At 39.5% G+C, this 17228-nt stretch overlaps 1 protein-coding gene across 1 annotated transcript in view; it reads right to left on the reverse strand.

Moving 5' to 3' along the window:
* Positions 1-16707, reverse strand: part of rapgef4a (Rap guanine nucleotide exchange factor 4a) — a 30372-nt gene extending 13665 nt beyond the window's left edge. Inside the window, exons 1-5 of the mRNA XM_068571977.1 lie at positions 16579-16707; positions 13704-13846; positions 13496-13584; positions 12824-12970; positions 1618-1690 (exon numbers count right to left, since the gene is read on the reverse strand). Coding sequence (XP_068428078.1) covers positions 1618-1690; positions 12824-12970; positions 13496-13584; positions 13704-13846; positions 16579-16646 — 520 coding nt within the window. The 5' untranslated portion in view covers positions 16647-16707. The remainder of the gene's footprint in view (positions 1-1617; positions 1691-12823; positions 12971-13495; positions 13585-13703; positions 13847-16578) is intronic.
* Positions 16708-17228: the final 521 nt, after the last annotated feature.

Raw genomic sequence — 17228 nt, forward strand, 5'->3', positions numbered from 1 at the left:
ATTGGGGTTATTTTAGAAAGCAATAACACATTTTGTCATTATTCCTCCTGATGAGTGTAAGTAAGTATAATATTCTCTTTAAACTTTGTTTATAATTAGCATTATATCTGTTTGCTGCTGAAGGTTATTACATTGATTTCACATTGTCACTTAATACAGTATCATCGGAAATAAATTGTTGATAGCTACTTCAAAGGTCATCTTCTTACACACTCTCGGACTGCATTTCTATTAATATGATGCGGGTCTGAACATAATCTGTGTCGGTTTATTGCTTTGTTTTTCTAGAAGTTAACAGAGCTGTCCATCATTTTATTTGTGATGCTGCCATATCTGTCCAAGTGATATCCAGCAACTCATTCAAGTGTCAATTCTTTCACATCATCACATGGGAGCGTTTTGTTTTATTGAACATTTATGGTAAGATAATTGTGCTTTAAAAAGGTGCTCTGAAAGAACGATACTTAATGCATGACTGAATAAAACAATGCTGACTATAAAAGCACCAAAGTTATGTAAAACACAGCATTGTAACTATTTAAAAATATGTTTAATTCATTCACCACTACAGTTACAGAACCCCTACGCTGCTGTGGATGTACTGTACATGAAAGTGCATCAGCCTCCAGCTGCTTGATGCTTGTGTGGTTTCTGTCTTGGTGTATTCATGCATAGAGTACATACTGTATATCTCCAAAGTATTGTACTGTATAATGCAAAAGATGCCCAAAGCCCTGCTCATACAGTGTTGCTCCACAGCACGTAACAGGCATGAATACAAAAGCAGACATCCATTTTTAAAAGCAGCCCATACAGCTGCAGCAGACAATCAAATCCTCTTTGATTGGAACATAAACCAGGAAAACATTTTCTTTAAAATGATCCATCTTTTACGAACCCTTTCAAAAGATAAGTTGCAACATACAGTAAACAAGCTGCCAGTAAGCTGACAAACTCCCCGGATTCTCTTACTGCTGTTCGTCATTTTTATGATACATGACTGCTCTGTTTTAGCAAAGTAAAGTCAATATTAAGTTAACTTGCAACAGAAAAGCATAAATAAAAGTATATGCCTTTATCACATTGGAATAGGATGAAGGAGGGACAGACAGTAATGAAGTTAGGCATACAAACTTATTGTTACATATTGTACAAAATAAGATCATATATGTGATATTACACCACCTGAAGATTGTCAGCTCTCATGAAACAAACAAAATCAGAGTTACTTCTGGGAATATTACACAGCAAAGTGACGGGATTTACTGGAAACTGTTCTTCATTCTGATACAATCTGCATTCAAATTGACTTTATGATGTCATCACTACGATTTACTTTTTTCTTCTTCTTATCTTTAAATCTTGAGTAACTAATATAAAAGTAAACCAAATGCACTGCTTACATGTTTCCGATGATGCACCACAGTAAACATCTGACTAAACCTGCAACATTTGAATATTTGGAAGCATCTGCGCTGTCATTTTTTTTAAGTATTACTTTGTTTTGAAGATCCCAATCAAATTTAAATAAAAGTAACATTGTGACAAATGTATAAATACAACGTGTGACTGCTGAGCCTAAACCACTCAACAACCACTTTCAACAGTAATACTTACTGTCAACACTACAACCACTTTCCATCACACCATATGGTGGGGCGAGCAGTCCAGCCATGCACTGGTGATATTTCTATGAAAATAAAGAAAATACAAGAACAAATCAGTCATATAGCTGACGAGACATTTTTCTCTTTGACAGAAATGTGTGAAACAGTGGTGATATGCCTGCAGCACATTGTGTATTTGGGGAAGAAAACGTATGTCTCATCAGTTTATCACCATGGAAAACGTTCTGTAACTCAACCACTGACATTCACAGCTGGGACTTCAGGGGGAAAAAATTAGATTTTGATCTAAGATCTTGCATTTAATATCAAAAAAACACTCACACACAGCTCTACAATGTAGGATCACCATCAGTGAAGACATAGTCATAATCAGATCCTTAAATGTTGTGCAAGGTAAAACTGAAAACTTATTTTCATGAAATATGACCCCTGCATTTAATCCCAAACCATTTAGGAACACTTCTGTAAAGCACCCGGAGCAACTTGGGGTTCAGTGTCTCACAGTGGGAGCCGGGGTAAGAACCGATATGAGAACACCTGCTCAACCCACTGAGCTGCAGCTGCCCACAGAGTCACAGAGCAAACGGAGCATGACGATAAAAACTGTACATTCCTTGTACATCATAGTGCCCTGCAGCATCAGATGTTATGTAATAAACATCATACTGCATGCATGCACTCGTGTAAATGTTTTTTCCGTGACAATGTTGTACAAAGAGGCCGATCCAACCACAAATAATGAGTCATAGAAATATATATCCTCATACATTAGTATTTATGGCCCTTTGGCAGATTTCCTTTTTTTCCTGTTTTTATCTTTATCATACATTAACGAACAAAATATCATGAAATATTTGGATTTTGCAAAACAGAGGTTGTTATTATCTAATGTAGATTTCTATTCTGCCATAGGTTCTTTTCCTCTAACAAAAGGTACTGAAGAAACATTTGATCATATGAAAGTATATTCAGTACATTTAGTATAGATCAGTGCTGACTCTTAAAATGTTATTTTTAATCTGATTTTCAACAATTTGTCAAGACTGACTGATCAAGATTAAAGATTAATTTGCAGGGAAAGACACACAAAAACGTATTATGTGCCAAAAGCAACTCCATTCTGAGTCGATCAAAAGCTGATTGAGGACCACTTAGTTCTCTCTACCTTGCTATCATCTGGTCAGAGGAGACTGAACGAAAGCTAGAACCACAGACCCATTTGTTCCTGCATGTGTAATGTACTCTCAGAGGTCATGTTTTAAATTCAATTCTACTCCCTGAAGTCAGTTAATCACTTTAGCAACCCTTCAGGGGCACACAGCTTTCCCCCTCAATTAAGAAGCAGTTTAGAATCGCTCAGTGACCTCAGTCTTTAAACCGTGTATCTGCTTCATAACAGGGATTGACTTGCTGCTCATTAATACACTAAAAGATAGAGATTAACGTCTAACACCACACTCAGATTATTAAAATGTGCCTTTTGTGGAGGGGATTTTGTTCACATGCAAACAACAGATTTACATATTCAAAGAGTCAACGTTACAAGTATATCTGTGTATCTTTGTTGACAATTAAAGGATTTAGGATTAGGGAGGAGTACATAAACTGAGCATCACATGAACAAATTAACTCAAACCCTCAGAGCCAATAAAGCCGGGTTCCCTCAGGGGTTGAATCCAGATCGCAGAGTGGAGGTGTTGTTTTAGAGGAGGCTTACATTGTCAGGCGTGTAAAAAGCTCTTAATTTATATTATAGTAGTTGTGATGTCTCTGACTCCAATGACACACAATGCATTTGATTATTTCATATTCTCCAGCTTGACAGAGTCACTGACTTTTTAGTGTTTTTTTATTTTCCTTTTATTTCCAGTCATTACGCAAAGTTAACCAGCTGCTGGCAATGGCTTTATATTTACCATAAAGAAGATTAGTATTGATCTTCTAATTCAACACTTGACAAGAAAATGGATGTATATTTCCACAAAATGGCTAACTATTGCTTCAAATAAATTTGTATTATTATTCTCACATTAGACTTTATCATTTTAATCCCATTTTATCATCATACGATCTGCGGTCGTATGGCTTGGACACTTAAGTGAAGCGAGAAGCAGAGCTCAGCACCTGATGGTGAGTTGGATGAGATGGCAGGGGAGGCTGTCAGACAGAAATATTCAACCCATGCGTGTGGTGAAGGTGAAGTGGGAACGTCTGACTGAGGACCCTGTCTGCGAGGTCTTCAACTCTGACTCCCATTTGCATTCCGGGAGAGGCTGGGGAGATGGAAACCAAGTGGGCCATGTTCAAAGCCTCCATTGTGGAAGGCGTTGTGGTCAGAAGGTAATCAGTGCCTGTCAGCGGTGAAGGACGCCGTCAAGCTGAAACCTTTTGGGCATGGCTGGCCCAAGAGTCTCTGGAAGCAGCAGACAGGTATCGGTTGATCATAAGGGCTGCAGCTGCAACGGATGCAGACGCAAAAACCCAGAGTGTCGGAGACGTTTGGAGAGACCATGGAGAAGGACTTTCTGTGGGCCTCAAGGAAGTTCTGGCAAACCGTGAGACGACTTAGAAAGGAGAGGTAGAAAAAATACTTTGCGGAAGTCTGAACAAGATCAATGAGTCCTTCTTTGGAGGAGGCATAGTTTGAAGACTCGAGGGAAGACGGCGGAGGTTGTTGAGGTTGTCAAAGAGATTCACCCAGAGATGCTGAAGGCTCTGGACATTGTTGGGCTGTCTTGGCTGACAGGTCTTTCCAGTGCGGCCTGTGGAATATAGACCGGAGAGTGTGCCCCCATTATTGGGGTATCTCACTGCTGCCCCTGCGACTCGACCTTGGATAAGCGGAAGCTAATTAGTTGGATGGATGGAATAATTTCACACACCAAGAAGAGAGATTTAGACTGTAGACACTAGAATTGGGATGCAATGTTATATTGAAAACATAAAAGGCGCTAAGTCTTAAAGATGTATAAGCCTTGTTTACATAAAATGTAACTCAATGTGTCATGTATAAATCAACCACTGGCTGGGATCAGTGCAGCTATACTTCCCCAAAGTATCTCAGTGTAAACATCAACATTTACCAACAAATGGACAGTCAAAAGTCATGAGGCACAAAAAAGCCCCAATGGGACTCACAGACAGCTCTGAAAAGAACGTCCTTTTTGTATTAGCGGTACAAATGTGTCTGACTGCGCCCTGTGTAAAGCATGGATAAACCTTTAGGCGTGTTTAACTGTGTGAACTAATCTGTCACGACATCCAGACAGCAAGCACAATGGTGTAGTCACACAGTTTATAGTGTTAATCTGTGTATATAGAATAAACATAATGATTAGCCACATTTTTCATTGTTTAACACTTGCATGATCATAAAGAAGTCCCATCCATTACTTACAATAGATCCCCAAAAGCACCTTAACAATTCCTTTTGACGGATTTCAACCTGACATAAAATCCATCACCATTAGCACGCTGAAACGTTGATATATTCCTTAATTGTAGTAGCGATAGCCTATTTTAGTTATAGAAGCAACAAATCGCTTTTTATCATCTCATATAGATTGAAGAATGTGTCTGAGAGTGATACAAAAGCATTTGGACATAAAAAAGTATATTTTTAAACGATCAGATACCCAACAACTACAGAATTGTGGTGAATGTGATACATTATTAGCAAGTGCCGAAACAAGGAAAGCATGACAAACCAATTTTGTTGTTAGAGTAGGAATCAATAAGGAAGTTCAATTTAAATAAAATGCAAACAGAGTATGCAGTTTAAATGTGCCAAATATATAACATATAACATATATATATATATATATATATATATATATATATATATATATATATATATATATATGCAATATAATACAAATAACTGTGCAGAGTGAAAAAATAACTGTGCTGAGTGCAAATAACGATGCAGTGTCAAATAACAGTTTTATAAACTAATTTGATGTACTCGACCAATAATCAGGTAAATGTAGAGTATAGAGACGTCTCAGAGTCATTTGTGCTTATGATGCGTTCGTCATCACAGCTTTTATCCTTAAAGGAGGTTTAATGTCTATTCGTGTATGCTTCCCCTCTTACACCTTGTGTATAAAATCAGTAAATATTGTCACCTTGGAGTGAGTCCATATCTTTATCTGATGCATATTGTTCCTCTGCTTTCAAGAGTTCACAGATGGGTTTAGTCTTATCTGTGTCAGAACAACACATCAGTGAAGATATAAACCAAGTCATATCAGTGCTCCTCCGCTGTTGTTCACGCTTGATCACTTTATTGCATTATGAACATCAATATGCATGAATGCACTGCTGTATTTTCAATAGTTCACTCCAGATTACATAACGCACATGTTCTCAAAGCAGTCACTGATTATTGTGAACTCTGAGAGGCACACTTCAGGCCACTTTAAGGAAACAATTGGAAGGAAAACTCCTTTCAATAGTTTACTTTCTTCTCAATATAAAAACAGAATATATTTTGAAATATAATTTTTCAAAATGTTAAAAAAAAAAATTAAATGAAATTATACTTTTGACATTGTAAAATTAGGAATTTCCAGGTAGTTTTGCAAAACAAGCCAAAAACACTGCAAAACTTTCTAACCAGCATTTCTTTCGCTTTCCCCATTCACAGTGCTTCTCATGAAACAAATGCATTGGATTGTTCAAAGGTTTGGCAAAGATTACCTAAAGCTGCTACCAGCGTCCCATGCAGCCTACTATTGTTGTTAATGACTGGAAGGTCCTCCACACCTTCTTAATCCAGGTGTCAACAAACACTCCAAGCATGTAAATCCAGTCCTAAGAGTCATGGGTCACATCGAGCATGGTCCAGCATGATCCAGCAGCTCCGTCGCCGCAGCCTGGAGCAGAGTGAGCAGAGTGAGCAGAGTGAGCGGAGTGAGAGGAGTGAGCAGAGTGAGCAGAGTGTCAAACCAGCAGAGTGCCAGTCAGTCTTCTGAGCAGCAGTTGCTAGGTGATTGCTCAACTCCAGTCACAGAGCACACCGGAGAGCATACAGTAATCTCCCTCTCTCACTCTCTCACTTCCTCCCTCCCTCTCTCACGCCCTTCTTTTTCTCCCTCCCCCCTTCCCTCCCTCACGCCCTCCCTCTTCTCTCTCTCTCTCTCTCTCTCTCTCTCTCTCTCTCTCTCTCTCTCTCTCTCTCTCTCAAGCCTTAGATAAACTTCACACATAATACAGTAGTAGTTGCTAATTTTCTGCTTGGCCACCTTCACAAAAGATGAGTTCAAGTCTAGCAGGGTCCGGAATATCAGATATAAAATAAACACTTGGAAAATGTCTCTGCTGCTTTCATCAACGTACAACTCCTCAGGGAGACATTTCCTCTGTGAACACACTTGCAGAATTTAGTTACGGTAAGCGTGTGGATTTTCCCTTGTGCCTCTAATCCAACTCCAACAAGACAGTAGTCTACCGTCCAGTATGGTGTTCCTCTCCCTGAGCTTCTTCCTCTCCAGCACACAGACCAGATGTCATCTTATCTTTGACCCTTAAGTCTCCAAACCACACGATGTGTTGACCTGACTGAGAATTTTCAAACCAAGAAATGAATGACACCATCGAGCGCTAATAATACACACATACATACACACATGATGTGTCTCATTTGAAGGATACTTTTATTAATAATGTATCTTAAGTGTTTGCAATGCGCACCTTAATAGATATTTATATGATGTTGTTGTTTTATATCATCAGTTCTAGGCTGCTTGTAACCGGCTGTAACAATTCATTTAGTAAAGTACAACAGTTAGTGGTCATAAAATGCTCATTGAGTATTTGACCAAAGCAACCTTATAGACATTAACACATTTGATGTTTCATTTTATTTCAAAGTGTTCTGAATACAAAACACACAGAGGGGGAGTGACTTGCTTGCTGATTAAGTGTCAAACAGAAGTTCAGACATAAATTGCCATCAATGTGATTTTTAGTCAAGAGTAAAGACGGTTAATGGCTGTAACTAGAAAACAGAGAAATGGGGCTAAGCAGGTGAGGATGTGGTTCACTAACTCGCCATGTCAAACCTGACTCTCCAACCCAGCTGAGCTGCTACACATTCAGTAAAACAATGTGATGGGACATTATGTCTTATTTTGGATGTGACATCATGGTCATCCTGAATTTAATGGAATGAAATGTTTTATTGAACAGGAACAAATTTAAGACAAAGAAATTTTCTAAAATGTATTTTAGATGTCAATATAATGGACTGAGTCACTGGAGAAAGAATATATCTCATTTTCCATCTTCACTCCTCATGCCAGCAACAAATTTGATTTTGCATTGAAATTGATTTACTGTTGTTGTTTTTTTGTTTGACATCAACTTCGTCTGCTCCTCCATGATGTGGTTCAAGTTGCAGAGACCGACCAACTAAGTAAAACATATGTGTCACGTGCAAACGCTTAAACAAGGTGATAATGTGGAAGATGAAAACTAAGAGAGATCTAGTTTGTGTGCCAGCTAAATGATTTTAATCCAGCATTGTTCTTTCTCCTGCACATGTTATTCTGCACAACAGAAATGTGTTGGCTTTAAGTGAGTTGGAGCTGCTCATAATCTTAACCTTCATCCATTCTTTCTATCTCGTTGATCTATTTTAATCTAAACCATAAAGTGTTGCTTACATTCTGTGAAAGCCTTTTCAACAACAAATAGTACTGTACGGACGGAATAAAGAAGTAAAAAATCTGCATGAATGGTTGGGTTTTATTTTCCAGGTTCGAGTTCTTTACGTCATCTTTTGATGATGTAATGACCGTGTGAGCAGAGATAGAAGAATAAAACAGAAATGTGTTGACATAATCGTCCTGCCCTTTCTGTACACATATCCGCTGGGACTCCGAACCTGCATGTGGCAGAGGATCCATGTGGTCTTGCTTTTCCACCCCCTCTCCACCCAATGCTCAGACACCAGAGGACATGCAGCGTCCCTGCCACTTCCTGTTCATCAGCCTTCCCCACTGGCTGCTATCCATGCTGCTTCTATGGACTGATGACACACCAATCCCACCCACTCACTCCCTCTGCTCAGCACCCAACAGATAGCGGAGCCTAAACATGCCTGCAAAATATTTACAGCCAAAAGTAATTACACACAATGTAACTCAATGCATGCGCAGTGCGTATCAAACTGTCTTCCTAAAATGCGTAATTTGTCACATCTAATCCAATATATCAGAGCTTCCAGATAATAAAAGCAGGTCTATTCAGGCCACATGCAGGATGATGTAACTGGACAAGAGCTGTCTTATGACCCTTCAAACAAAAATCACAACTGTGTTGTTTCAATCACAGCGGCTATCGGAAGCAGGAAACAAAGGGAAAAGCAAATTGATGATCAGGCCGAGCTTTGGTTAGCGTGCCCGAGTGTGCTGAGCTCTGCTCATGTCTGCTCTGTTAAACAAACAGCATGCTGCACGAGTTGCATGCATGAGTGGTATCCATAGACACTAATTCATGCACTTGTCATGCACTATAGTCATGTGCAAGAAACATAGAAACAAACATAAATACATAACCTCAAATTTACAGAACAATTGAATATTTTAGGAAAAGGAGGGACAACTGGACAGATTTACACTGAATAATTGACTTGGACAAGCATGAACAAATACAATTATCCATGGGTTTATTTGTGTGGGAGGAGGAAGGAGGGAGGAGGAGAAGGAAGAGGAGAAGGAAGAGAAGGAGGAGGAGCACGAGGAGGAGGAGGAGGAGGAGGAAGAGGAAGAGGAGGACGAGTGTAACCTTGTTTCAGGGCATCTTCCTAGCATAAATACATGGAGTATTTCTCTGTTCATCATGGTTCAGGGATGTAAGCATTTAAAATGCTAATCTCATGCAGTTTAAAGTTTATCATGCACCATGAAACGTATTTCAACTTATTGAAGCCAGTTGGATGTAGATAAACATTTATTTAAAGAGCCAGAAAGACATCCAGGGAAGAGTTAGAGACAATTAGGGCCCACGGTGCATCAGGACAAGCAGATAAAGTCTGATGTCTGTTCCCACCAGCAACAATACTACATAAGGAATTGTACTGCATTGCGACAATACAAGGAGGAATAAATGAGCACCAGCGCTAGGTAGAACCATTTAATAAAGTTGTTGCACGAACAACAAATTGTAAAATACTGGGAGCTAAAGTAAAGATTATCTGTCAACAAGCTGATTTTGTGAATGTTGACTCGATAGCCCTTCAGTCACCGCTTGGCCAACTTGCAAATTAAAGCCAGCTCAGCACATCTAACAACCAAAAGATCCATGTATTAATGCTGATGCTGTACATGGTCATTTGTTTTTGGGTGAAGTATATCTAGAAACTTGGTATAATATAAATATAAAGGTTTAATTACCATGTTATTAACATGTTACCATGTTAATAACATCTTCAAATGAGTGTTGTAATCTAGATCATCTGAACTGAGACAAAATCCTGACCAAGACCAAAGGTCCCTCACTGCATGCCACGTGACACTAATATGTGAGACATGGAAATCATAGACACTCGTCATATTGATCTGAAAGATCCACATTCCCATAAAAACAAATGAAGATCCCTCCTCATTCCCCTATGTACTGTGAATGGGTGTATGTATAAGTGTACTATGAGAACTGTCTTGATAATAAAAAAAAGCATTGCAGAGGTAAATTTTCCATATTTTTCTATTTCTATGAGAAATCACAGTAATTATGATAAATCAGGCAACGTGCCTACAGTCTTGACCAGTTTTGAAAACAAAAACTGAATTATCTCTGTCAGAGAAAATGCACTCGATTCTGAGAGAAGAATTCAAAAATTCACGGGAACGGTCTCGAGCTGAAGTACGTCAACACTATACCTCAAATAACATCCTAATCTTTATTGAAAAGTCCAGAATTTAAAAGTGTGTACATTGTTTAACTGCTTTTTCAACATGGACTTGTGTAAATTGCATATTGGATCATGATTGGCTAATAAACAAGTTGTGATGTCACTAAATTCTCTGTAAAACTCAGATTTAAGGTGTGCACATACAGAGAAAGTCAAACTTTAAAAATATGATTCTCCAACATTAGTCCCTAAGAGATCCAAAAGATGACACAAGATTATATTATCTTCCCAACGGTGTAAACCAAACTATTAAAAGAATATACTACATTATGCTTACTCCCCACAGATTCCGAGGTATAGTCATTGTCACAGATGGAAATATTTCTTGAATTAATATTTGCTATGGGTCCTAATTTAGAGTATCACACATTATCCGGGGGTTGCAACACTGTCAGTCATTTTCAGGAGACATACACATACGCAGCACAATATGCAAACTGTAACTTTCTGAAAATATAAAGTAAAATGATCATGTTTTTTTAATTAAATGAATTGTATAGCTAATGATGTTGTGAAAAAAATCTTTGAAGTAGTTTATTCTTAGGGTCTTAAGGGAGCCCAGTTGGTAGTCCTTAAAAATGTTGGTATATGAGGGTTAAACTAACATACAATTAACAAAACTGCAGCTGCACTAGTTAAGATGTGTGATATGAAGTGGGTGTTTGCTTCTTCATAACTAGATTATAGACCTAACAACGCGACCATGCCAGATACTTTCCAAAGAAAAGCAGTTCTATAATATCGGTGAACCATTCTGTGCCTGAACTGGATTCAAATGCAGTCGCTTCCCAGTGTCTCGATACATCAAGAAACAACCAAGACCAGAGAGATCTTATCTTAAGGACAAGATATGACAATGTGGGTGTCAGAACCAGAAGCTATAAAATCTCATCTGAAACACACCTTACTGAAGAGGTCGTCTGAGGGCAGAGGTGAAACGTGTAGCCTTACTTCCAAGTTAAGGATCCGGTCAAGCTGCTGCTGGCCAGTACGCTGACACAGACACAGACACAGACACAGACACACAGCCCATAATCCAACAAGCCCTTATGCCCTTCAGTCCCAGAGGAAATGGGCTGTCTCTCTCAGTGAACCAGCCCATCGCAGCGGCTCCAGCAGAAGGGGAGCTGAGAGGGACGAGGGGCTCGACGCAGCATGACATCAAACAACTCACATGCAGGAGATGGAGGGGTGGGTGGTGCACGCTGACCGACCATAAACAATGCTGCTTCTCTTAAGTATCTTGTTGGATCAATCTCATATTTATAGTATGTTGAATTTCAGGTTTGTCCTGACACAGTGAGAGATACTTCTATACTATACTGGTTATCAGAGTAGTTGGTATGTGTTATACTTGTGTTGAGTGAATTAGTGCACACAGTGAAGACACCAGTAAACGCCGAAACCAGAATGAACCTTTATCGCCAGCGCTACACTTCCATCTAGTGGTCAGGAACTGCAGACCTTCTACTCCCTGATAAGACCATTTTGGAGCACTAACACACAAGCATGGGAGCAGAAGCTGAAGTGGACAGCGCACAACATTCCTGCGCTTGGCTCCATTCGTCACACTTTTCTAATTTGACATTTCAATTGCAACAAGAACAAACTAAGACAGGTGGCTGCTCCCCGTTCAGCAGCCCCCTCAGCTAGGTCCGGAATTAAAGGATGAATTGATAGAGACGCAAGCTGCCTTTGAGCTGCCCACTCAGCTGTTACGAATCTGCTTTAAATCTGAAAGTGTTGACGTTAACAATGAGTCTAATTCATACTCGAAATATGTCAGAAATAGATGCAATTACCTGTTTGTGGGGATTCTTCATTTTTATTACAGCCTCATAATCAGGCTGAGACCCAGAGATCTGAGACCCAGAGATCTGAGACCCAGAGATCTGAGACCCAGCTAGTTTCATTCCAGAAAAGGCCGTTAAATGCATCCTTGTCATTTTAATTTAATGAAATGTAAATACTTTATGTGATCTCTCTAATTTTAGTCCTGTGAATAAAGGGAAACAAACTCAGACTAAAGAAAATGACAAACTTGTACTTTACAACCTACTGCTGAACTACCGTGGTAAATGTGTCCTGTTGTTTGTTTTGCTGTCCATCAGTGTTTAGGGGTTTGTTTGAAAAACATATTTTGCTAGCAGCTCTTTTAGACCTCTTGATACGAGCATTGATCGTGAGTTAATCTTGGAGATGTGTAACAAGCTGCAATATAGCCGCAGAACGCCTGTCGTATGATTCAAGTACAGATGGAGCAGATTGAGGTACTCACCTGCCACAGAGACCTGAACTCCCTCTGCTCGATGCGAAGGAGCTCACTGAATTCCTGTGTGACAATAGTGGCATGCCGGGGGGTGTTATCCAAAATCGACTCCCCAAATGCCGTGCCAGTGCCCAGCGTGCATATAGTAACAGCATCCTGTAAAAGAAACAGAGAGGGTGCTTTACATGGATCATTATCCTATAAGGATACAAAATCCACCCAGACAAAGAAACTCTGAAATGCTAATGCTGTCCTTATTCTGCTGGAGGAATGGCCCTTTTTGAAGCACTTGTGGGTCACTGATCAGATCACTTTCAACGGCAACAGGCAATCACCTGAACACTTGTGTTAGATAGATGGACGCTCTCCAATCTGTAGAGAAATTACTTCAATCAGCACCCAAACCAACTAACTGAGGTGCATGAAGCAGCGGTATTAAAAACTAATCAGTAGTGTTCCCTAATGCAATAAGCAAAATGTTCTTTACAGCCTATACGCCAAACAAGCTGGAGGTTGGATGTAAATTCGGTTGCATATGTGATGAATTTCAAGTGCACCCTAACTGAAAAAAATCATTCAAATGTTCACACAAAGATTGTAAAATGTAGAACATTGTGCAGTTTTAATCCCAAATCTTGTAAATTAGCATATCAAATCACCATTTATTTAACATAGTCGTACCTGATAACTTGATGTCTCTGACACTTTGACATCCAGTGAACCAGAAAGGACGGCATACCAGCTGGTGCCAATGTCTCCTTGGCGATACACTAAAAAAACAACAGTTTCTAAAAAATTAACACGCTTGTAAAAAAGAAACATCCTTCTATTTTGGTTTATTTATTACTTTATACAATATGAGTCTTTTAGAGCATGTATTTTGACCTACAGGTGATGCCTTTCTCCAAGCACTCATATAATCCACACAGGCAAATCTGCTGCAGCAAATTGGGGTGGAATCTTTCGAAGGCCTTCACGCTTTTCAGACGTGCCAGAATTATGTCAACATCTTCTCCAGAGCGCTCTGCCGGCCTGGAGAAAGAAAAAGAAAAGGCGACAATGTACAGGTAATGGGAAAAATAAATGTGCACAAGACACCAAGAAAAGGCTGCAGAGTTTGAGTCGGCATAAGTGTGTCTTGGCCTGGATTCTGAAAACACCTGTAGCTCTGCAGGAGAGATGTGACACCAATGTATCCCTGAGGAACACTGTCCTCTGGTTTCCTGTTTCAGCTCTTATGTCATAACTTAAACCAGCACAACAGCAGCAGCCTGGACAGAAGGTCAGAATTCACAACAGCACTCTGTTGTAGTCATCATGAATTTAGACGACATATAAAGTGTAACAACATTCTTTTTACAATTACAATATATTTATCACTTCCACTTTCATGGCAGGTTAATAATTAGTAGTAGTAGTAATTAAGCTTCAGTCAAGAAGAGCATCTTTCTGCAAAATGTGCTATTTCTCCTTTCCTTTCTTTTCCAACTCAAAGGGCACTCACTTTAAATGTCAACCCACAGATTTCTCTCTGAAAAGTTGCACAAAGCTTTGCACACGGTTGTCAAACCAAGCTGCTCACTGATCATTTGTTTCACTGGATAAATATATTATTTACAGTTGTTTATCACCTGGAGCGCGATCAATGTGGGACCTAAATGATGGCAGAAAATGCTGATCTCGTTCATATCATAACAGATCAGTCAATCCTCTCTTGCCTGTATCACACGGCCCCAAATTTGTTACACTGAATCTGGAGCCTCTGATGTAACATGTGGGTGGTTGTACAGTAGCTTATATCACCTTTGAATTCATATTCATCCATTCAAAAATGAGACTAAATAATGCAGAAAGGGAAGCAAAAATCATCTGACTTATAATGTAGCTCTGAAAATATTGTGTTGTGTTATATTATCAGTACAATAAAAGTGTTATCACCAAGCTTCATTATGTATCCCCTGGCAACCTTTCAACCCACAGTAGTCACATTAAACTCTTTACTACCCTCATCGTGATTGGACTGTATAATCACACCTGAGCCCACATGATTGCAGCGCTGCGTACTTTGTCAAACACACACAAAGTGAACACCACAAAGCAACAGAGATGTGTGGGAGCACGAGTCTGAAAGCCACGGTGTCTTTTTGGAAACCAACCAAGTCAACAAAAATAAATTTTCAAAAGATGCAGATTTTATTGTCCCCCTAAGGACAGAGGGGACCTTTGTTTTTTTTTTTAACTTGCTTATATTTTGCAGTCTTATGACTTTTCAGAGGGAGTGAGGAAACGCATGAAAACATTTGTGTTCATCGCCTGACTTGCATTTCAATATTAGCAACAGAACAATAAAGTGAAGCAAACATGCCGCAGGTATGCGCTCGGAAAAGATGATTCATACAAATATCGTTTGATTTGCGCGACACATGTGGCTTCTAGGACTAACCAGAGGAAATCACTGTGTAAACAGATCTGGCAGACTGCGTCACTTTGCTGTTTTAGCTGATGCACTTTGGACCTCTTCTTTGTCACAGCCACTCTTCATTTACACCTGAGCCATGTGTCCAACATGCCTGTTTGACTCCTAAAGCTGGTATCTGTTCACTTTCCATTATTTTGCATCTGAGTGTGTAAGTTCAAGAGGTAAGATGTATGCACAAGATGGTGCTGTCAGAAACCCCCACAATTGAATTAATAAAATAAAGTGCATATCAAGAACATCATCACACATATTAGAATGGTATGCAGTGCATATATAGATGATAAGCATATGCATTTCATTTGAGCAACACTGTGTCATGTCAGTGATGCAAAATGATGATGACTCATAAATATATGAAAGACGATTTTGTTGTATAGCTTTAAAAAGAAGGGGTTGTTATGATGACTTTTTAAAAGCAAGACCTTCACAGTTGCTCGGTGGTTTACTAACTCCTCTGGCAGGTGTTTATGCAGCAGTTTCAGCTACTTGTCAAGTGCTCTACACGGATTTGGGGCAGAATGAAAAACTGAGGTACCTCAAAATTGCATAATCAGATCAGCGCTATCCAGATTGTATGTTAAATATTCTAATGGCTTATTGACAGTCATTTGGATCTCACGGCTAATTGTGTTGTATTAAAAACACACAAATCTGCTGGGCCATTATATTGAATTGTATTATACATTAAACATATTGTGCCAAATAATTAGGTAGCCTAGTGTGTGTGTGTGTGTGTAATAAGCAATAGCATTATTGTGGTTAATTTCCTGTTTATTACATAGAAGATAAAGCCATGGGGCCTTTTTTGTCTTTTTTAAACTTTTACTTGCTCTTATAGAATATATATATATATAAATAACACATTTAAGTGATAACTGAAACAGCTGTTTGGTGATTAATGTTGTCAGAGGTGCAACACATATTTTCACAGCATAGCAAACGCATGTCCACAGTTGTTCTTAGCTTTCTTCCTATATTTCACAGATCCTTTAGTTTGACCAGAGCTACAGTTGCACGTTGTTGGAAGTCCAAATGAACGAGTGTCCTGATATGAACGTATGGATGCTACACATGGCGCGTTCAAAGAGGCCCCAATTAAAACTCCGGAGCATCTTTATTCCGTTGGAATATTTAAAAAAAAAAAATCTGCGACAATGTTTAAATTCAGCTACTGAAACACGACGCCCAGCTCTATCGGCGGGAGGGGGGCGAGCACACCGCTTTATTATTCCGTCAATAGTCGCTCGCACGGTAGACTAAAATTTCAGTGACGTTATATAAATACCTCTTATCCAGACAAATAATCCATTCGACAGATTCTGACGAATGTGTAGAAGTGTGCGCTGCGACCATCTTGAGATCCTGCTGCGGCTGCGGAGGTGGAGATCTGGGGCTGGACCACAACACTTCATGTGCCTTCACTCATCCACTGCTGACAGTCGGTGTGCGGTCCCTGCTGCTGCTGCTGCTGCTGCTGCTGCTGCTCATGCTTACCTGACCAACAGGAAATACAATAGGGCTCAGCTGTAGTGCACGTGAAGCCATAAAGCACGAGGCTAATGGAGCTGCGATTGTTTTGATGCAAAAACGTGCCTAATTGTTCAAATACAACAAGAGACCATGCCTTCACTGAAGTTGTTCAGGTGTTCTCCACTTCACTTCAGGGTCCTTCTGGAGGCTTTAGTCTGCAGTGCTGTTGGATTGTATATATAAGATTGTATTAGTGTTGTCTTTGTTGACCGAATAAATATGCAACTGAGTGTAACAAAAAAGATCATCTATGAATGGTTATCTAAATTCAATTGGCATGAACATGACTGCATACATTGACCATGAAGGGATTGGCAGCAGTTTGCAGGTTGAGGACATAGGTACATGTGCCTTGAATAAAGTGGACAGTCAGCACAATGAGTGACTTCTCTGTGGACATTAGCA

The sequence above is a fragment of the Clinocottus analis genome, unplaced genomic scaffold, assembly GCF_023055335.1.
Source record: "Clinocottus analis isolate CAN_PGR_092001 unplaced genomic scaffold, fCliAna1.0.p SCAF_12, whole genome shotgun sequence".
Lineage (NCBI taxonomy): Eukaryota > Metazoa > Chordata > Actinopteri > Perciformes > Cottidae > Clinocottus > Clinocottus analis.